This window comes from Trichoderma breve, chromosome 1 (genome assembly GCF_028502605.1).
Source record: "Trichoderma breve strain T069 chromosome 1, whole genome shotgun sequence".
In the NCBI taxonomy this organism is placed as follows: Eukaryota; Fungi; Ascomycota; class Sordariomycetes; order Hypocreales; family Hypocreaceae; genus Trichoderma; species Trichoderma breve.
Genome location: NC_079232.1, coordinates 5,433,951 through 5,455,263, shown reverse-complemented (window position 1 = coordinate 5,455,263; position 21,313 = coordinate 5,433,951). Strand labels below are relative to the sequence as shown.

The 21,313-nt window shown below is 51.8% G+C and overlaps 6 protein-coding genes across 6 annotated transcripts; 3 read left to right on the top strand and 3 right to left on the bottom strand.

Moving 5' to 3' along the window:
- Nucleotides 1-3,596: 3,596 nt before the first annotated feature.
- Nucleotides 3,597-5,530, top strand: T069G_01610 (multicopper oxidase domain-containing protein; the record flags this gene model as incomplete). The annotated part of the gene is made up of 3 exons (XM_056168820.1): nucleotides 3,597-3,863; nucleotides 3,953-5,269; nucleotides 5,321-5,530. 3 exons carry the CDS (start codon nucleotides 3,597-3,599, stop codon nucleotides 5,528-5,530), a joined length of 1,794 nt encoding a protein of 597 aa, XP_056034136.1.
- Nucleotides 5,531-6,012: 482 nt separating this feature from the next.
- T069G_01609 (ribosomal family s4e domain-containing protein) lies at nucleotides 6,013-7,219 on the bottom strand (the record flags this gene model as incomplete). Its single annotated transcript, XM_056168819.1, has 3 exons — nucleotides 6,013-6,355; nucleotides 6,602-7,024; nucleotides 7,206-7,219. 3 exons carry the CDS (start codon nucleotides 7,217-7,219, stop codon nucleotides 6,013-6,015), a joined length of 780 nt encoding a protein of 259 aa, XP_056034135.1.
- An 803-nt stretch (nucleotides 7,220-8,022) lies between these two features.
- On the bottom strand, nucleotides 8,023-9,906 carry T069G_01608 (myb-like DNA-binding domain-containing protein; the record flags this gene model as incomplete). The annotated part of the gene is made up of 4 exons (XM_056168818.1): nucleotides 8,023-8,739; nucleotides 8,785-9,509; nucleotides 9,594-9,682; nucleotides 9,728-9,906. The coding sequence occupies 4 exons, from the start codon at nucleotides 9,904-9,906 to the stop codon at nucleotides 8,023-8,025; spliced, it is 1,710 nt and encodes a 569-aa protein (XP_056034134.1).
- Nucleotides 9,907-11,953: 2,047 nt separating this feature from the next.
- T069G_01607 (uncharacterized protein) lies at nucleotides 11,954-13,016 on the top strand (the record flags this gene model as incomplete). Its single annotated transcript, XM_056168817.1, has 3 exons — nucleotides 11,954-12,015; nucleotides 12,341-12,659; nucleotides 12,918-13,016. The coding sequence occupies 3 exons, from the start codon at nucleotides 11,954-11,956 to the stop codon at nucleotides 13,014-13,016; spliced, it is 480 nt and encodes a 159-aa protein (XP_056034133.1).
- A 1,265-nt stretch (nucleotides 13,017-14,281) lies between these two features.
- T069G_01606 (uncharacterized protein) lies at nucleotides 14,282-16,944 on the top strand (the record flags this gene model as incomplete). Its single annotated transcript, XM_056168816.1, has 2 exons — nucleotides 14,282-15,999; nucleotides 16,056-16,944. 2 exons carry the CDS (start codon nucleotides 14,282-14,284, stop codon nucleotides 16,942-16,944), a joined length of 2,607 nt encoding a protein of 868 aa, XP_056034132.1.
- Nucleotides 16,945-18,152: 1,208 nt separating this feature from the next.
- T069G_01605 (septin domain-containing protein) lies at nucleotides 18,153-19,680 on the bottom strand (the record flags this gene model as incomplete). Its single annotated transcript, XM_056168815.1, has 2 exons — nucleotides 18,153-19,182; nucleotides 19,271-19,680. 2 exons carry the CDS (start codon nucleotides 19,678-19,680, stop codon nucleotides 18,153-18,155), a joined length of 1,440 nt encoding a protein of 479 aa, XP_056034131.1.
- Between the last annotated feature and the right edge of the window lie 1,633 nt (nucleotides 19,681-21,313).

Sequence of the window (21,313 nt, the reverse complement as noted above, 5' to 3'; positions counted from 1 at the left end):
GCGTTTCATGTACCCGTATGCTCCTCTTGTCTCTGCCTTTGTAGTTTTGCTTCTTCTCGAGGCTCCATATTTTGGTCTCGGGGTCGATGATCCGGTTGGTTGATTGTGGTTTCGCCCATTTGTCGGGCAAATCGCACGCCTCCAAGCCAGAGGAGGGGGAGCGCGCGTATCGACTCGATTCGACTCGATTCGTGCTGAACCGATCCAGCGCGATCAAATTTGGGCTTCTGATCGCGAAAAACAGCGGTGTGCATAGCCTGATCTTGGCTTTTCTTACTCGTCTCTTTTTCTCTGTGGTTTTTCCTCTTTTGTCCAGGTCTTGTTCTCTCATTTGTTGTCTCCCGGCGTTTAGCCTGGGGGGGCGTGTACGGTAGAAGTGGTGGTGTGTGAGAGGCAAGATTGGACTGACACAGGCTTGGTTAGGGCATCCACACAAGAGCGCGCACACAGATTGCCTATTATGCGCACCTGTAAAGTTGTAGCCTCCCCTGGTCGTTTTGTGCCGCGAGGGCTGGCAGCTGAGCTCGACTACAGGCGTACGGCAAATGAGGCCAGCAAGTGTGCAGTAGAAGCTGCAGCGGGTGCTGTTCCGCGCTGCTATGCACTGTAATGCACTGCAGTATGAGTTGTACAAGAGCAAATTGCCCTTATGCCTCCAAGAGACGCAAGATAATGCATCAATGGTCGTCCTTGTTCTAGCCCGCCTACATTCTTACCTACAGTGTCCATACTTCTGGAGCGCTAAAATGGCAGCTTGAGCGCCAGAACAGCGCTGGAACGAGCCGTGACCCCGCTGGTCATCACTGTATCTGGCCCCAGCTCCCCGCTAAGCCCTTTAGCCTCGAGCCTTCCCGAGCCCGCAGTCGATCCTCCGCTCCGAAATTTCGGGCAAAAACAACCGCGCTCCTGGATTCTGTGTGGTTGACTTCATCTTCCATCCTCAACCATCGAATCATCCATGGCAATCCAGATGACTACAAAGTATTACAGCGCGGCCCGATAGCCAAAACCCTGGTCCGGAATCATGGACATCCGAGACAGAAATGTCTCCGTGCACGATCTTTCTTTTTCCTGGTCCGCCTTCTCATCCTGGTCTGCCGTGAAGCTGGGGGAAGCGCAAGAATCCCGAAGAATTTCGGGCGCTATATTTGGGGCCAGGCCTGGTCCGAATTCAGGCAGCCAATGTCTAGCCTGCGATATGACGCAAGTGGCTCTCTTTGCTTTTCGTTTCGTTTCTTTTCTTTTGCTGCGTCTTGTCACAAGTCACTTCGTGTCTCTGTCTGTGATATGTCCCCAAGGTTGCATCTGAAGTCTCAGCCCACCACAAGCTACCGTGCCATTGTGCCGCGTTTGTAAAACCCGGTTCATGCGCTCAATCGCCGATGATAAACACCACCGGATCAAGACTTGCCCATGTTCCCCATCTCCAAATTCTGCCATACGCCACTCTCTCGCCTACGAGGTTGGGGATGAGCCCCTGGTCATGATCTTCCTGCCACCCACTCAGGCAATCCTGAATCAGGCTCTCCCGCAAAGTTGCGGAGGACTGAATCAGAAAGTACTGCTACCATATGACTTACAGCAGCATGGTATTGGATCCTGCTGCGTCTGTGCGTACCAAATAGACTAGTTTGAGCCGCCTTAGCTTTCGCAGACGCCTCGTCTAATACACCCTTGTCCCCTGTCTTTTTCCAAAAACTGACGTGATTTCAGAGGCTAACTAGATTCAGCCGCCATGGCCCCGGCATATCATCCTGGATAGATGCTGATATTGAAGCCAGAAGTGCCGATACATCGAATGGAGGCCCATGTATTCTCTAGTTTGCCTTTCGTATTCGTTCTCAGTACAGGAGCATGGGGCAGAGGGCATAAGCATCCAAGAGAAGCGGCGTTGTCATGGGCCGCAATAACTGTTCGCGTGTACAAGACAAAGTGTCGGGCAAGTAAATGATGGTGCCTGCGGTTCGGCCAACCAATGTCTCTGCTCATCGCCTCTCTGTGGGAGGGATGAGTGCAGTATACACTGCATAATTGCATTCACTCTACTCAACAGACTCGTTCTTCGGGAATCTCTCTGTAGTTATCTTTCTTCATAAATGTATACGGAGTATTCGCCGCTGTATCTCTCTCGTATTGCACATAACTCTCTGTCGGTACCACAATATCACCCAGCTCCTCCGGTTTGTCATGCCTGTCTCGAGCCGGATATCACTCCTCCCTTCTATCCCGTCTTATAGACCACTCTGAAAGAGACTGAACAATCTCCTTGCCCCTCTCGTAATAACTTGAGCTCATCAAAATATTGCTAGGTAGCTGTGGCTTGCCGGCCTGCATTAGAACGTATTTACTATTCATGCAGTCCCCCGGAAGCACTCTGCTTTCCCCGGAGAATAGCACGGTTCCAGGTGAATACTCAGTGCCCCTACATACAGCTTTGTCACACGACAAAAAGAAAGAAGAAAACGCCACCAAATTCCATGAACCTTGTTGGGCATCACCTTTGATGCCCGACAAGAACAGAAAATAGGCAAGACTAGGCGAAAAGTGACATCAGTACTGGAAAGATCGGCATCGCTCACTTTCGAGGGCCCCGGCTTGAGACGGGATTTCTGATACAGGAAGGCTCTAGACCTTGGGAAGAGTGAGGCAAAATCCTTTTGCACGATTGGTGCCTGGATATTTCTATCCAAGTCTGTCTAAGAGAAAGAGGGGGGCCAGGCGAAAGTGGAACTGGCTGTCTGAAAGCTTGGGTGAGCTCTCTTTGACAAGGGAGAGATGGGAGAGATGGGCTGCGAGGCCTTTCATGTGTGTAGGAGCGATGCCCCAAACTTTGGCAGTTTTCTGGTTCCTCGGATCTCTCGTTTTATCATCTTTCTCTGGGATGCCTTGAGCTGGTCTCTTTGCCTCGGGTCTCTGCCTACGATCCTTCTGACCCTCTCTACACAGCATTGCTCCCCTGTCCCGTCGAACCACTTAGGCTTAAGCCACTGGTCATGTATATACTTTCGTCTTTGTACAAATATACAAGAAAAGAGGAAAATTAGAGCATCGTTCTATGTCGTAAAGATGATATAACCGTCAATTTGACTCCTTGGTTGACACCTGACACCGCGACGAAATGACCAATTGTCATGGCTGTCATGGCTGTCATACACGCGACCAACACTTTATAACGAACTCACTACAATTTTAAGGTCGGGTGTATTTTACACTTCAAGCCCAACCCCATACTGGCACTTTATTCCTCGGTGCCTGGTTCGGTCAGAATACTAGACAGGCGCCAAATAAAAGGTTAGTTTATAGTCAAGCCATAGTTGCGGACCTATTCCTCTTTCTCTATAGATTCTACCCTATTCTCAGATTCCCCTGTTCTACAACCACCATTCCAAACCCCAACTAATCTAGGGGAACATCGTAGAGCCATCTCGAGACCGATATATGTAGATACCCGGCAGTTGTAACGTTGAACGTTTGGGATATTGTTGAGCAGTGTGAACAAGAATAAACTCCTTTCCCCCTCTCTTCAGACTGTTATAGAAGTTCTAAATAAGGAAGAAAGAGATCAAACTGCGTATTGTAATACTTTTCCAGCCAAAATGCGCTGTCTGCTATCCAATGGCGTCCTTCTCTTCATCTCATTGTTCGACCGTGTAAGAGGCGCAGGCGGCCCTCGAATTCATGACCTGACCTTTACCCCCAATCGAGTACTCAGAGTCACAAGAAGAGAAATTGGCATCGGAGGCATCAGAAGATATACAACCCTCATCAATGACACCATACCAGGTCCGGAGCTCCATATCCCCGAAGACCAAGTTGTCTGGATCAGAGTGTACAATGACATGACAGACGCCAACCTAACCATGGTGAGAAGACAAACCAAATAACACCAAGACAGACAGATCATTCAGCAAAGTCATAAACTTACACATCGATTCTCTTCCCGTACAAACAGCACTGGCATGGCCTCGCCCAAGCAGCCGCGCCCTTCTCCGACGGCGCCCCCATGGGCAGCCAGTGGCCGATCCCGCCCATGCATTACTTTGACTACGAGCTCAAGACGCCCCTAGGAACGGCCGGCACATACTTTTACCACTCGCACATCGATTTCCAGACGAGCACCGCAAACGGCCCGCTGATTGTCGACGACTCGGGCCCGGCGCCGTACCCCGTCGACGGCGACTGTGTCATCCACATCCAGGAGCTGTTCGAGAAGTCAGACAAGGACATCTCCGACGGCCTGCGCGCGGCGCCATTCGTCTGGTCCGGCGAAACGGGCGGCTTCCTCATAAATGGCGATACGATATCGAACTACCCCGTCGTCGATCCCGCCTCGGCGAGGCTGTCCGTCATCGAAGTCGACCCGGGCAAGACATATCGCTTCCGCTACGTCGGCGCCACGGGCCTGTCGTACGCGGCACTGGCGTTTGAAAACCACACGAACCTCGAAATCATCGAGGCTGATGGCGAGTACACCAAGCCGTACTCGACGCCGCTGCTGCAGATCGGGTCGGGCCAGCGCTTCAGCTCTCTTTTCAAGACCAAGACGTGCGCTGAGCTGGCATTGTTCAAAAAGCTCGACTTTTACTTGCAGATAGAGTCCCGCGATAGGCCGAGGATAATTGCTAGCTACGCTGTGCTGCGGTATTCGAATACCTGCAGTGCGCTGCAGCATCGCCACTTATACGGTCGTCAGGTCCCGACGACGACTCTGCCCAGCGAGAGGCCCATTGATCTGCCTCCAACGATCGAGGGCTTCCTCGATTACAAGCTGGAGCCGCTGGTTCCAAACGACGTTCCTTCGTCTGACGAGGTGAGTCGCCGCATCTTTGTTTATTCTCAGCAGCAGATAGACAAATACGTCTTCTGGACCGATAACGGCGTGTCCTGGGCCGACGACAACGTCGGCAGGGAGACCTACACCATCAGCCCGTCCGAGCCCTACCTAGTATCCCTATACAAGAACACGTCCAAGTACTTGCCCGACTACGACGCCTCGATGGCCAACTATGGCCTCGACCCAGAAACAAATACGTATCCAGCCAAGCTCGGTGAAGTCATCGAGATCATCTTCCAGCAAGTCGGTGCCCGCTCCGATGACAGCAGGTTTGGAGGCGGCCTCGACACGCATCCCTGGCACGCCCACGGCGACCACTTCTATGACATTGGCGGAGGGCCCGGAGTGTACGATCCCGAGGTGGCCCAGCAAAGACTTGAGGGTACGCACCCGGTCCGGCGAGACACGACGATGCTGTTCCGGTACACGACGAATGTGCAACCGGACCAGCCGTGGGGATGGCGGGCATGGCGTCTGCGTGTGCAGAATCCAGGTGTGTGGATGATGCATTGCCATACACTGCAGCATATGATTATGGGCATGCAGACAGTCTGGGTGTTTGGCGATGCGGATGATATTCTCAAAGTCAAGCATCCATATGTGGAGGGATACTTGGAGTACGGCGGGAGTGTGAATGGGAATGCCACGCACCCTGCTGTAGCCGTACATTACTTCGAGACGGATGATGAAGACTGATCATTGTCAGTGAATGACATGGTATGAAAGAACAAGACAGGATGAGAGTTATACACTTGTTAATTGATGATGCGGCGGAACATAAGCTGTTCTGTGAAGACACGATGAACAAGAATTGTATCATATTCCGTAAAGACACATGATGAGCATCGGTTGCATCAACATGGTCACACCAATCAAGAGGCAGCTTCACAAGAGACAACATTCACACTGAACAAGAATGAAGAGAGTAACGAGGCACACGTAACACTGTGAACAGAGAGCATCTTGGGCTCAATATGTTAAAAGTCTTTTTCCGTCGTTAGCCTCAGGGCCGGCTATCTCCAGAGGAGAGGGAAAAGGGGGATCACGTAAGGAGAAACCCCCTCCTAATAAAGCAAACATCAAATCCGAGACTCCAGTCCACATATATGCCATTTTTTAACCATTGATTGATATCGTCCACTAAAAGAAGAAAAAAAATACTACAAATTTTTCTCCATTTAGTGAGCGAGAGCACGTCGGCGGTCACGCTCCTCAGCGATGGTGAGCTTGACACCCTTGCCCTTGGGCAGGGAGATCCAGGGCTTCTCCTGGCCAATGACGAAAACGTTGCTCTCACGGGTGGCAAAGGTGTTGTCAATGGCGTCCTTGATGTGGACGATGTTGAAGCCTCCGTCGTGACGCTCACGGTGGGTGATGACACCAACACGGCCCATGTTACGACCACCAGTGACCATGGCGACGGCGCCAGTGTCGAACTTGATGAAGTCGGTGATCTTGCCGGTGGCGAGGTCAATCTTGACGGTGTCGTTGACCTTGATCAGGGGGTCAGGGTAACGAATGCTGTAAAAGAAGAATAATTAGCACTCGCACGGGGACAAGGGGGGACATACAGCCGTTAAATAAAGCTTCCATCGTCGTCGTGTCTGCTTCTTCTTCCTTTTTTCCCTCTCTGTGAAAAGAGGGGAAATTGAGAAAAGAAGAAAACAAATCAAGGGAGAGGTGAATTTTTTGAAGTTTTCTCCTTCCTTTTTTCCCGAATCGACCAAAGCTTGATCCAACGGCTGAATGATGTCTGACAGAACTCACGTTCTCGCATCGTGCGTGACCAAGAATGGGATTCCACCACGGCCGAGCTGAACGCGCTTGACCTTGCCCAGCTTGTACTCGGCCTCCTCGGCCTGGATTCGGTGGACGGTGAAGCGGCCCTTGGTGTCGTAGATGAGACGGAAGTTCTCGCCAGTCTTCTCGATGGTGATGACGTCCATGTAGCCGGCGGGGTAGGTGATATCGGTGCGGACCTTGCCGTCAACCTTGACCAGGCGCTGCATCATGATGGCCTTGGTCTCGCGGTAGTTGAGGGCATACTTGAGACGGTTGCGGATGAAGACGATCAGGGGCATGCAGTCACGGAGCTTGTGAGGACCGGCAGAAGGCTTGGGGGCATAGAGACCGGACAGCTTGTCCAGCAGCCAGTGGGAGGGGGCGCTAAGGCGCTTCTGGTGCTTCTTGCTGTGAGAGGAAAAAAGTCAGTCGTCGTGTTTTCATTATTTTGTTTTTTTGCAATTGAAGCCATCGTCAACAGCATCTGGAGACGAAGAGGGAAAATAGTTTGAAGCAAACAGCACCAATCCCTTTCTCCTCCTCTGCTGGACAATAGACAGGAACACTTCTCAGCATTGATTGTACTCACATTCCTCGGGCCATGGTGACGACTGGCTGTTTTCTCGACGGTGATGAAAACGACGGAAGTTGGGCGTGGATCAAGAAGCAGAAAAGTAAATTGACGGCACACCTTTTTTTTCTTCTCGCTTCGTGAGCGCGCCAAATTGTGGGGGCTTTCTTGCCCTAAGGCTTGCCGTGATTGCCAAAACAGGCACGAGGAGGCTGATGGAAATCACGTGATAGAGCTTCTCCACAGTGCCGCTGTTTTCCCGGCGCCCCATTTTCCTACGATAAGAAGATAACAGTCGCTCCCCATACCCCACAATACAAACTTCACAAGATGGATTTGATGAGTACAGTAGGAGGGACAACGATGATGGCTTGGTGCCGTCAAGTGTGACGGAATTAAAAAATTCAATTAAATCAACTTTTGCTTGCTATTATTATCATCCCATCATGTGCAACATTAATATGGGGGGTATTATGATCCTTGCCAGTTCCTCTTCCATGCGCGAGCTTACACAGCCACGCCTCAAGGTATATATTATCAAGCATAAAAGGCTTGTGACAAAGGAAAGATGATGGTATCGTGAGCAATACAATGAACGTATCGCGGCATTGCCATAAAGTAAGAGTACGTAGAGATGAGCTGTAAAAGGAGGAGTAGGTAAGAGAGATGTAATCGGGTGCTGCTGACCACGCTTGAGCCAGAGCCTTGCCATGCGAGAGGATCCAGTGTTTGTGCATGATTTCGGTAGTCCGATGTAGTAGTAATCTGAGTGGTGATGGGTCTTGTCTTTGTCTTTGTCTTTTCTTTTATTTTCTTTTCTTTATTTCATCTTTCTCTAGGAGAGCGCAGGTGTCAACTGAGCATCGTCCAGTAAAAGCCTGGAAATGTCCATCTCGCCACCTGCTGCTGAAGCCGCAGACTCGTCAGTGTCACGAGTCGGTTGCTGAAGCTGCTCCGTCGAGCCAGCCGTTAGGAACGGCCACTTGGGCAACTCTTCCTGCGAGGCTTTTGCAGGGTTGCCCTTTAAGGTAAGTGGAGGGGCAGGGGCAGACTTGAATGAGCCGACAATGCTCGTGCTGACCATTGGTTCGAGGATGTTTGTAATGCTGACATCTTTGGGCTGGAAAACACCCTTTTCAATGCGCTGGAAGATGTAGGGGAATTTATTCCGTACCCGGTCTCGAAGGTCCGTAGGCTGCCGGGTGCCAAGGTGAAAACGCTCATCGCGCTGGATCTTGGACCAAGACGCGCCATACTTTTCAAGGCCTTGCAGAATCTCTTGGTCGTCTCGGTTGGAAAAAGCGGTTCTCTCCCGCCTACGGGCCCTTCTAAATGGCCCCGTGATGCCGAGCCCCGCGAGGTCTGACACTTTCATCCGATGAGCACGACTCCTCTTGATGGGCATGTCATCAAACTCGAACGGAATAGAGGCAGCCGGGTCCTTGCCCGACAGAGGCCCGCCTTCGGCTAGGAGAGTGTCTTGGGTCTCTTGAACTGTCTTCCCCGGACTCTTCTTTGGCGAAAGCGACTTGGGCCTTGGCTTACTCCTAAGCTGCCGTCGTCGGGCACGAGCCTTGACTTCATCAACCTCCTTTACACGCATCTCTTCGGGGCAACAAGTACGGAAGCGGTCCTTGAGATCGCCAGCCGAGCGCGAATTGAATGTATAATCAGGGTCATCCAATATGTTGGTCCATTTACCCACGCCATGGCGATCGACGCCTTTGAGCAGGTGGTTCGTCTCCTCTTCTGTCCATTTCCGCCTGGGTTTGCTTGAACGCTTCCTTGTTGCCCTTGGTTTGGCCACAGGTTGGTCAGGCTCCGGAGACAGGCGGGGACCCGGAGGGCTGTAGCTGAGCTCATGGAGAAGCTTGCTCTGACCGGCATCGGTGTCGTCAAAGGCACTGGATTCAATGGGCGGGAAGAGAGCCACATGGGGCGGCGGCTCAAGAAGGCCGTTGATGATGGGTGGCATGAAGGGAGCCTGGTGGGCCTTTGGCTTCTTTGCGGGCTGTGGTAGCTGCACAAAATCATCCTTGATATGGATCGCTGGTCGCTTCTTGTTGGCAGAAGAAGGGGGATCTTCGGTGGATGCGGCTGTGGTATTTGAAGAAGAAGAAGAAGATGATGATGATGATGATGCAGATGAGGAGGAAGAGTCCGAAGACGTGGATGTAGACGCGGTTGTAGACGTAGAAGTGATTGTGTCTGTGGTTGTGTTTGTGTTTGCGGATGTGGATGTAGACGTGGAATTGGACGTAGATGAGGGAGCATCATCTTGAAAGTCCGGGCCCTCGTTGAGAATGCTGGTGAATGAAGGAGCTGGCGGTGTGGGTATCAGCGGCATGTTGACCTCGCTCAACAGAAGCCTTAGCGGATACAGAGCCGAACTCCCGGCATATTTGCCTTCTTTGGAGAAGTCGTTGTCTCTCCTGTAATCTGAATAGGCATTCGACTGATCTCCGATGAATGGTGATGCCAACGGAGCTCCGCTGCTAGGACCGGGAACAGCGGCATTCCGGCCAGCACTGCCAAAGAACCTGTCTGCCCGAAGGCCCTCGAGCTGCAGCGGCGGCAGAGGCCCATCGCGAGCCCCGGACAAGGGCGGCAGCTGTAACGTGGGCAGGGATGGCAATGGGAGCAGGTCTGCGTTGGGGAGCTCCGGGGATGTCGGATCGTCATTCAAGAGGTGGATGAGACGCGGCTCTATGGTAGCCATGGCGAGTTATCCGCAGTGGTGGATCTCGAGCAATGAACGATATAATAGAGTAGTAACAGCAAGTAGCCGGGTCGTCGGAGGAGGCACACGTGAGCGAGGGTATTCGAGATTTGGATTAAGACGGATCAAAGAGCGACCAAGGGGAGAGAGACGTGATGGATGTATGGAAGAGAGGATGATGGGAAACGAAGGAGAGGGAGAGGTTGAAGAAACGAGTGGGAGTTGGTTGAAAGAGTGTGTAAGAGTGTGTAAGAGCGAGAGAAGAGGGTAGAGAGAGAGAGAGAGAGAGAGAAATGACCGGATGTGCCTATGCTATGCTCTCCCGCACTTCCGCACAGTGAGGCCTCGACATGTCCCTCCTTGTCTTAGTTGGCGAGCGAGGAGCTGGAATTCCGCGTTTTTGCTTGTCTAGCTGCAGCCCTGCTAATGCAATGCTACTGGTGCTGCTGCGGCTGGAGACCAATTTGGAGGGAGAGGGAGGGCGGGAGGGATCATAAAAGGGGATTGGTTAGGTAGGAATAGGATATAGCAGAAGGGAGAGAGAGGGAGAGAGCTGAAGAGCAAAGCTGGAGTGGTGTCAGCACGTGAAGCGCTCACGTTTGGCTGCTTGGGCGAGGCATGGAATTGGACTCGCGAAATGCGGTTTAGTGCTCGGGGAGACGAAGCCGAGACAAGCGCTATAACACGGGGAGTAATGATTGATTACCTAGCAGCGGGTAAGAAAAGCAAAAGGGAAAGATGGGCAGAGAAACGAAAAGAATGGATGCGAGGAAAAAGCAACCAGCAAAGCAAGTGCTCGGCTTTAGATGCAAGCACGGCGGCGCGTCCTCCGGGGCCAGAGCACAGTACAGCGCATGTACAGGCGAGTTAGTGTCTCTGCTAACCTCAAGCGTCAGCCGGCAAACAGGGTGATGATTTGGAAGAGGGAAAAAAAGAGGGAGAGGGGGGAAGCAAAAAGGCAAAAAAGCAAAAACGTCGCGTACTCGGTACAGGCTAAATGTGACGTCAAGGATAGGGAGTTGGTGTACTGTGTACCTTTAAGTCTCGGCATTGGTAATAATCGCTAATGTCCACGTCCACGCATTGCTGCTCCGTCGACCCGAGAACTTTCTCTAATGGTAGGTAGTACTAAGGTACTACCTAGTAGGTATTATTTGGTAGTCGTCTACGGAGTTACTGAGGGTATCAATGCAACGTCAAGCATGATTTCGACAATCAGAACAAAGATACAGAGGCAAAAATGAAATCAACCAAAATGGCAAATAGTCGCATGCAGCTGCAAGCAAATTTTGTGTCTCAATGCCGTCCCTGTTGGTTCGCTCAGGCATTGTCCACTGACCCAAATCAACCCCCGAATCATGCCGAACTGCCTCTCACTTGTTTCCTCTGGTCGTACGTTTGCGGCTACAGCTGACTGATTCTCGGCACTAGCATGCCCCGCCGTACCCAGTACCGGCAGCTTGTCAACTTTTGTTAGCACAGACACCCGAGCAAAGAAGGGTGCTCAGGTAGCGGTACAGGCAGTTCAGCGGCACGCCCAGTGGTCGTCAGCGCCATGACAACAGCTGGAATTGACCCAAAGTCTCAGCTGAATTTTACTGAAGTGCCTTTGCGCTATGAGATTGGATGAGTGTTCATGCTCGATACCCTGGAGCAGCTCCTCCCTGGTTGATTTCCCCGGGCTTTTAAATCGTATCACGAGTTGCATCTGCATCTCGAGCCCAAAAGAGGAACCTGCAGCATCAGTCCCCACGAGGGGCTGCTGTTTGGGTTGGACCAAAACATGCAATCCTCGTCGTAAAACGGCCCAGCATCGTCACCAATTGTCGCGGTGGTTTGCTGCAGAATTCAAACGTCTCCACGCCTCGATTTTCTCACTCACTTGGTCACTTGGCTTCCCACTTCCCTCCCGCGTCTCATCGTCCGGCTCACACCACTCGTCATCCCATCTGCATCTCCATTTACTACATCCACATCTCGTCTTCTGCTTCTTCTTCTTCTTCATCTTCCCCCCCTCATTTCCAGACGCACAACACACAAGCACATGATGGCCGCCTCTCTGCCGCCGTTCCCCCGCATCGTCTTCACGGTCCTCGAGCCCTTGTCGCTGTAAGCCCAGCCCACTTGCTGCTGTATGACTATGTATCGCTTGCCCAATCGCGGCAACTTGAGACAACCCACCACTCGGTTTCTCTGCTTTCCCCATCTCCCTCTCCTCTCTTCCTAAGCTTCTGCTATGTATGCATAAAATATGGGGTTGATGAAGGTTTGGGAGGGTGGCAGCAAAGCCCAATGACTCCTCCTCTGCCTAAAAAACCCACCGAAATCGCAAGAAACCACCGACTGCCGCGAGGATGGCAAGCGAGCGAGATTCTGTATCACTTCGTAACTGTAATGTACGAGTACGGCTAACCTGGGCTTGAGCAAATCACAGCGTGGCAGGCTTCGCCGGCGCTGTATACGACCCGGCATGGTTCGTGGCACAACAGATCCCCCAGGACAAGCCTCTGGTCGCCTCGGAGAATAGCATCGTCATGGCCCATCAGCTGGGCAACATGTATCTCGGAATGTGCCTTGTGGGCTTGGCCTTGTTCTGGACAACTTCCGAGGCCAGAGTCGTCCGCAACTATCTCATCGCCCTCTTGATTGCTGATGCCGGTCACGTTGGGTTTACATGGTATGGACTAGGCTCGGACAGGTTCATGGACGTCTCTAGGTGGAACGCCATGGCTTGGGGAAATCTCGGGGCCACGGTACGCACATTTCCCCTCTCTTTGACTTTGATGATTCTCTTCCTCTCCCTTTGTCATCTGCCCTCTACCCTCCGGGTTGCCTTTCTTTTCTTTGGTCTACATCAGCCGCCGCCTCCACTGCTTGCCCACATCTTATCCACCATTTTCAGGCATTTGAGATGAAACCGGGCAGATTTCAACTGCCGCCTGAGTAGCAGCGCTGCTACATTTACTGCATTTGTTGGCATTGCAGCTAATCGTACGTTTTTGATTCTACAGCTGTTTCTTGCTTTTACGCGGATTGCGTATCTCTCAGGCGTGTTTGGCCCAGACAGACATGTGTCGACTGCCATCACGGCCCAGAAGAAGAGCAACTGAGTTCGATGATGAGAGCCGGTCCAACCAGATGATCCATCTCTGCTCTGCCATTAATGACCATGGCATGACCTCTGGCTCCGTCCCTGTACGCCACCAAGTGCATACTTGCGGTATTACGAGTACGATACTCTCTGCCTCTCGGTCCAGTGGGGCTCACGGCTCGCCCAACTACAATGACCAAGAAACTCGCCGGGCTTTGTCTTGGTCAGTCTGACTGCACAGAACAGACGCCGCCAGCTCTAGTCTAGACCCTTTGTCATGCAGATATTTCCTGTGCTCTTTTTCATGGCAGGTTTTTTTCCCCTCAGCCTGATAGACCGTACAAAGGCAACGCAACGTAATGCTATACAGTACTCCACACTTGAATAGATTCCATAGTTTCGGAAGCATGTCTTGCTTGAGTATCTCCATCAGCTGAGAAGCTTCAGCCATCTGCCTTGCGCACTTTTGAGAGGTAATTTTCTAGTGCCTCCTGCTCGCCCCCGGTACCTCACTTGCTTCTCAGCTCTGTCAATCTGGCAATATCTGAGCTTCATCCGGCCCATGACCCCCGTACACAGTACTTGCCCAGTTCACAGTTCTGCAGTCTTACACAAGTCGCACAGGCCCAACAGCTTTGCGCCGTGATTGCGTACTGTCTCATGCTGAATGAATATTGACGCCTCAATCCATAAAGAAAAGAGCAAAAATCAGGCCAGCAAGCCTAGTTTGATGCTCTTGATAGGCCAACCGATTATCTGTGCTCCAGTCCAGGCACGTCTCATGTCCGTTGAACAACAAAGTCCGTCACTTCAATTCTCATTGTCCCCTCCATCCGCTGTGGAGCTTGCCCCAGCAAAGAAACAGCACGTCGCCGCATCCGGCCTAGCGCATCGTGGCGCGCAGGGGACGATTCCCGACTTTTTAGAGGAGTAGGGTTAGGTTTCTAACGTTAGGTTTGGACGTCCATCGCGTTGCGCAAGCAAACAGACGCTGCTGAAGAACAAACAAAGGCTTCAAAAGCGAGCCGCTAATTCTAATTCTCTTTGACGGTCGAGATTACTAGTCTCATTTGTCGCAGGAGCTGTGTCCATTGTATTTCTTATCTTCCATTATTATTATTATTATTATTGGTGTCTCTCTCTCTCCTCTCTCTCTCCTCGTCTCTTGTTCTGATTCACGGCCACTACTCTCTGCTTCTGTTTCCGCTTCTCCTACTCCTGCTCCGCTGTTCGGCACCTTGTCCCGCTTTATATCGTGTCAGATCTCATTGCAGCTAGCCCAAGATGCAGACCCGGCGGTCCAAAAAGGCCGTCGAGCCTCCGCCATCCTCGTCTCCTCCACAGCCCATCAGGAGAAACCCACCTCGAGCGACTAAGCGGCGTGGAAACGAGGCCGTCGCCAGGGAATCTAGTTCCTCCCCTAGCCCTCCTCCGAGCTCTTCGCCTACAAGACCGACGACTTCTCTCATTCTTCCTCCTCCTCCTGCTCCTTCTTCTTCTTCTCTCCCATCTCGTCCACCTCCGCCAGCAACCCCATCACATTCGTCCCCTGTGCTACCAAGCATAGAACCTCCAAAGGGTCTAACATCTGTGCCACGCAAAGGTTCCATTGTGTTTGATCCAAAGCCGCGTCGTGGCGCTCCTCGTCATCCCAGCGTCAGTAGTATAGCGACAAACCCTAGGAGGGACAACACTGACGACGAGGACGACGAGGACGACGAAAGCATTGCCCCAGAGCCCAAATCTGCGGCTCAGCTACTTGAAGAAGAGATGGTCCAAAATGATGTCGAAGAGGCTGAGCATGAGATGAAGCTCGAGGCCGTGCCTTCGTTAGCTCGGGACGCCAAGAACCTCATCGGCCAGTTGCAAAACAAGTCACGGCCGTCTTACGAAAAGGTGCTCCTCATGAAACTGCAGTCATTCAAGGCGTCTCGCAGCATTTTCCAGGCTTCTCACCAAGCATCCCCTTTTCTCGACTGGGATTGGGTGGACAAGGCGGGAGAGGACATCTCGGAGACGGAGAATGCAGCCATTCCACTCTCTATCAAGCTGGCAAACATTGCCACTGCTCTCATGCAAATAGAAAGCATCGAGTCTGAGGGAGACAATCCTGTGCCTTTTCTCGAGGCCGTAGACACCCTCTTTCCTCTGCATTTTGCCGCGGAAGAAACGCAATACAGGTCAATGTCTCTGGAAATCCGCACCCAGCGAGCCATCGAGAGCATAGCAAGGTCACCTCAGGCTACAGACCTGCGCGGCATGCTGGGCCACGCGTTTTGTAATATGAATGCTCCAGACGCCCCGGGCGACTATGGCAGCCTTTTTAGCAAAGGCCCTTATAAGCCTCTAGCGGACCTCGATCAACAATCGCTGGTCGATGTTTGTTCGCAAAGAGTCTCCAACGTGTGGAAGATAATGTCTGATGGCGGCAAGAGAGGGATTAGGACTCCCGTGGATCTGCCCAGCATCCGAGCTCAGTACTCCCTCAAAGAGACGCTTAAAGACCTCAAAGAATGGCTCATGGACAGATATTCAACAATTTCACATTTGTTGAACAGGGCAGAGCAAGAGAAAGTCGCCATGGAGAAAGAGAGGCTACGTGAGCAATGGCGCGCCGAAGAGCAGCGGCTATTCCGAGAGCAGCGAAAAGCTCGAGAGGAAGCGCGGCAAGCCCGAGAGAGGGAGCAAAAGGCTCGAGAAGAAGCCCGACAAGCTCAAGAGCGAGAGAAACGTGCTCGAGAAGCAGCAAAACAAGCCCGCGAGAGAGAGAAACACGCCCAAGAGCAAGAAAGAGCTCGCAAGGAGAAGGAGCGGCAAACTCGACAAGACAGGACTCGAAAGGCAGACAAGAGAGGGGCCCGCGAAGAAACATACCCAGATCCCCCACCCCTCGGCGACGAGAATAGTTATCCCGATCACGATTCTTTGGACGGATCCTCCCAAGATCTGAGCATCTCCCAGCAAGAGCCGCCGCCACAACGGTTTAAAAGCCGAGATAGAGAGTAAGCCCAATATGTTCCACCCTTCTTCCTTTTTGATTGCTAACATTTGTTTCTAGCAGCTCTTTATTTATGGGCAGACAGCTACTTGGTCTACTCGGCGGTGTATCTCTTACCCAACTACCTCCCTCAGGGTCCTCGCGCAAGCGATCATATCGGCAGAGCGAAGATCTTAGTGAGGTCGACGCCTCTGATGATAGTCAAGAAGAAGAGGAAGAAACGTACGAAGAGGAGGAAGAAGAGGAGGAGGAAGAGGACGACTTTGAAGTGGACTCTCGGCCTAATAGAGGGGGCAAGGCAACTACTACCTCATCCAGCGCTGTACATCAGCATCGGAAATTGCCGACTGAACGCGACGACAGCATATACGACGTTATCCCAGAGGAACAGAGGCCTGTTAAAAGGAGCAAGACAGCTTCCTCATCCGCTCCCGTCCACAAGAGCCAAGAACAGCAAGTGGAATATCCTCGCCCTACTGCTAGTACCGCCACCGCGCGGTCACCTCCATCCGTCCCTCCGTCTGCCTCCCCAGACTTTGCCGCCATCCAACGGGTCAAGGATCAGGCTCGCATGAATGCGCGATTGAGCCAGCCCAAGTCTCTTAAAAGACGATTAGGCTGGAGCGATCGCGACTCCGCCACATTAATCGACCTCGTTGCCCGCCGTGCTGCCAGCTGGGCCATCATTGAAAGGGAAGACAGCCAGCTTTTCGAGCTTCCGCGGAACCAACAAGCCTACCGTGACAGAGCTCGCAACATGAAGGTCGATTTCCTCATCTCCGACGCGATTCTGCCACGGGGGTTCGACCAGGTCACGCTGAGCAAGAAGGAAATTGACCGGCTGCAGAAATTGGGCAAGAATCATGCCCGGCGAGAGCGTGATATAGATAGGAACGGCAGGCCCACGAATACAAAGGCTGATAGTAGTATGTCCTGGTTGGAAGATTAAGAGCATGGGTGCGTGGGTTGGTTGTTTATACGGTTTTGCTATGTTTTGATGGCCAACGTCCACTTTACTATTTTTATCAGGGCGCTTGGAGGGGTTTACAGCGGCGTCATCTGAATCAAGGAATATGAAGATCCATGGGTTTGGGAGACAAAGCTTTTGCCGGTTTTTTATTAGTTTAGTTTACATACTCATATTACGGTACTTGTTAATAGCTATGGCATCTTTTATTAGTATTATTCTCGGTTGGCAACTGGTAGTGACAGCGTAAAAGAAAAAAAAGAAAAAAGGTGGTCAAGTTCAAATTCAAAAAGGACTCTACAAAAGAAGAAAAAAACCTCTCTTTCATCCTATTCTACATCTGTCCAAGCAATTTTCCGCGCATACTCATAGATACCTATCCAGGGGCATTTGCTCTTTTTTCTTTTTGTTGTTAAAGCTAACGATACAAAAAAAGGGGGGGATGGAAACAAAGGTAAAAAGTCGCCAGAATAGGTTTCCCATCATCGGGTATCGATCATACTGCTTCGCACCAGGCTGCGGGATAAAAGAGAAGAAAATACCATTCGTCGTCGCCGTCTCCGCAGCTCCATATTTGGTCTTCCAAGGCGCAATCTTGGGAGACGTCGTATGGGGAGGGAGGAAGGACATCAAAAGGAATGATGGGGGAATCAAAAGTCATTTGCGTATCAAGAAATAAGAAAAAAAAATGAGACAAAAAGAAAAAGTTCCATCGCGCCAGCAACCTGTTTTCTCTGTCGAGAGTAGCAGAATCGCCCTGAACAAGAAAGCGGGCGGGAAAGATGCAGTAGAGACAGACAACAGCTCCAGAAAAGTGCAGGGAAATGTAACTTCTCCCTAATCACTAACACACAGAGCAACAATTATAACATCTCTGAATCAAGGCTTCTCAAATGATGTTGGCATTTTTTCGACAATGCAAAGAAAGAGTCTGACATTGGCGCTCCCATGTACAAACAAAAAAGGCCTGTCTCGCTGAAAAAAGAGATCCCCAAGGCGGAGGCGAGGCCAGGGTATGCCATGAGCTAATCGGAAGCGGAAATTAAGGTAAATGGGGCCTCGGAGGGTAAGGTATGAGGAAAGCTTGAAACAAAACGCAGGGTCCACAGATATGTTCTGCAAATTGCTCCACGGATCATGACAGAGACGTTGTGGTCTAGCTCTGTCAGGTTAAGGCTGCATGCAAAGCTCTATCGCGCGTGGGGAAGATCACGGTGCTTGAGTCTGTTTGTTCGCCAGCCCTCGTACCACTGCTCTCTGCTAGCCTCGCGCAGCTCAGCACGCCATTCGGTAAAGACGGCTTCCTTCAAGCGCACAAAGTCGCAGTGCTCCTCGTTGTAGGGGTCGGCAAATCCCCAAGGGAACTGCCGGCCGATGACGCTGGGCTCGTAAAGATCGGGGCTGATGATGGAAAGGGGAAGAAATGGCGCTTCTTCCTCTTTGGCATCCTCAGATTTGTGTCTGCGGATGGAGTTTGTAGAGAGCCTCTTGGAATGGCCCGGTGACGCGGTCGGCTTTTCGGCTGCTTCATCTTCCTCTGATTCCTCAGCCTCCTCTTCGATAACACTGCTGCTATCTTCGTCCAGGCCCAGAGCCTCCAGAGGATCCAAGTTTGCCGTCTTGATGCTGTCCCAGACTGCCTTTCTGAGGACACTCATGTGCTTTGTGGTGATGGTGTCTGCTTTGGAAATGACGGGAATGACGGTTGTCTTGTGCTGAAGAGTCCGGAGGACTTGGAGGTCGATATCTTCGTCGAGAGCACCGAGTGTTCGGGCATGGCCATAGCTCCCATTAGGAATGCCATTGCGCGAAGCAGCAATTTTCGCCGTCGTAATGTTACGATCAAGGCGAGAAGGATCCATGACGTAGAAAGCCGCGTGGATATGGGTATCCTTGGCGCCCGGGGAGCGCACAACCTTCATTTCCTCGGCAAAAGTCTCTTCGAATTTGCTCTCCAAGAAAGACGACATTTCTCTCAACTGAAGGTCAACGACGTTCTTCTCCAAGCCCTCAGAATCCCAAAGGGTCAGCCCAATCCTCTCGCCATCAATTTCAGTCTCCAGGTAGTGTGGGATGAAGTTGCCAACGGGTGGAGTAGGTATTTGGAAAACGTCTTCGTCCTGCCTCTTGGCCTGCTTCTTCGGTGGGAGTGCCAAGGCAGTCTTGAGGAACTCGAGAAAGGAGGTTTTGCCGGCGTTTTGGCTTCCTAGAATGAGGATGCTAATAAAATGGTTAGTTTATTTGTAGTTTGAGGTTTAATCAAGTGAAAGGGAGACAGGAAAAGAGTAGTAGCTGGGTTGCGGCTTACTTGAATGGTGTCGGGTCCTTTCGTCTGCGAATCCTCCTTGGATTGTTAATCGTGCTCATAGCACTGCTGCTGGCATAGCTGTAGCGACCACGGTTCGTCATGCTCTCCGATCTAGCATAGGGATCAAAGGCATTGCTGGGAATGGGAGGGATTGGGATGTTGGCAGGAACGGCACGAGCAGGCTCTGCAGAGGAGCGACTGGACGATTCGCGGCCAGAACGGCTGCTTGGCATGACGGAACTCGACTGCAATTCGGGTGCGAAAGATTTCGAAAGTTGTTCGGCGCCGCTGAAGAATTCTGGAAGCTTGGGGGGAGCTCGAGGAGTGGGCTGATGCTGGCGATCGGGCTCGGCTTGGGCCTTTCTATTGCCCTTGCCCAAATCGCCGCTTTTTGTTCGCTTGAGAAGCATTCCGAAACTAGAAGAACGACGAGGCGAACTCATTGTTTAGCCAGCGATAGATTGCTGGATAAGGGTCGTTAAAAAGATGGGAGAGCCGTTGCTTAGCCGATCCGTTATTGCAATGAACAGAGATCGGTATTGTGTCGCAACGATGATGACGACGGAAGCGGAAGTTTGGTCGGATACGATCAACTTCTGAAACGCCGGATTGGGATGAGGTAAGATTTAGGAGATTTCTGCTCAACTCCAGGGTCAGAAAAAAAGAAAATCCGCAAGTGACTTTGATAATTTGTTTGCGGCCTTGGTTCCTGCTGCGCCAGAGACGCACTAAGAAAGTTGCAGAGGCGCAAGTCAAAGCAAACACGAGGCGCTAGAGCGTGGCTGTCACAAAAGAGAAAATCCCATACCCAAATACAAGATGCCGATGCAGGTCTAATGCATCAGCTACGTAGGCAGAGAGGCGGGGAGGCGGGGCTTCTGCAGCGGAGACGATTCCAATTCGATAGCAATTCGTCACTAGAAGGTAAAAGGAGGCGATTAGCATCCATTCAGAAACGCAATGTCAGGGTTCTGGTCGCCAGCCGACGCGTTGGGCGGGTGTCAAAAGAGGCGACAGCTGCAGAATCATGCGACCGGGAGCTTGCGGGTAATAATTGAGACAGCCCACGAGTGCCTCTTGCGATTGTCTCCAGGCCCAAGCTTGAACAACCCGAGGCCTCGTCGCTCAAAAAGCAGCACTATGCTTCCATCTCTGATTCTGCATCTGACATTGTCGCATTGCTGTAGAGATTGTATTGACGCAAGGCTGAGTGAGCTTGTTGCAACTTTGCAGCCAGCCAATGCCGTCACCAGCGCAACGCCACTCCACGATCGCCCTGCAGAAGCAAAAATGAAAGCGAGACATGAGCCTAGTCGCTGGGCTCTGCTTCAACCTCGTAGCAGCAGTTATTTTGGCAATTGGCGATGCTTTCGCACAGAATGGCGGTGATAGAAGCCAATGGAAGAGACAGCCAAGGATAAGAGACCAAGAAAGAACCAATCTCATTACTCACAATTGCGTTACCGGATGAGTCGTTGTTTGAAGGGGCTTTTTGTTTTTATTGTTTTTTAAGGTGATTTTGTAATTGTGTCTTTTTTTTTTTCTTGGTCCAGCCGAGACGCGGGGAAGATGGTCAAGTTGATCGGGACAAATCGCAGGTGGTTCGCGAGCTCCTGCCTTGACTCGGATTGAGAAAGGAAAATGGAAAGAGAGGCAACAGGGCCGGGGGTTTTGCTGGAGCTTCGACACCGCTTTGACTCAGCTCGTGAACTTGCCCAAAGCTTTTGCGGTACAGTATCACCAGGGCCAGGGTCGCGGCTTACAGCCTCTTCGGACGGATGTCACAGCGGTAACGAGCGAGAAAAAAAATAACAAGGACTGTCGGCAGCGTCAAGCGCCGAAGAAGCCAGAGGAGAAGAAAGAGGTCGTGGCGATGGCAGAGAGGAAAGGAAAGCGAGCGAGCGAGCGAGGATTCGACACTCTGGGAGAAAAAGCGTTGACAGAGGAGAGAGAGGGAGCGCGCATCGGCCTCAACAGCTTGCGCGTTTGTGCTCGTCCGTCTCTGGCCTTGCACCAGCTCTTGGGCTTCAGGGGAGCCACCCA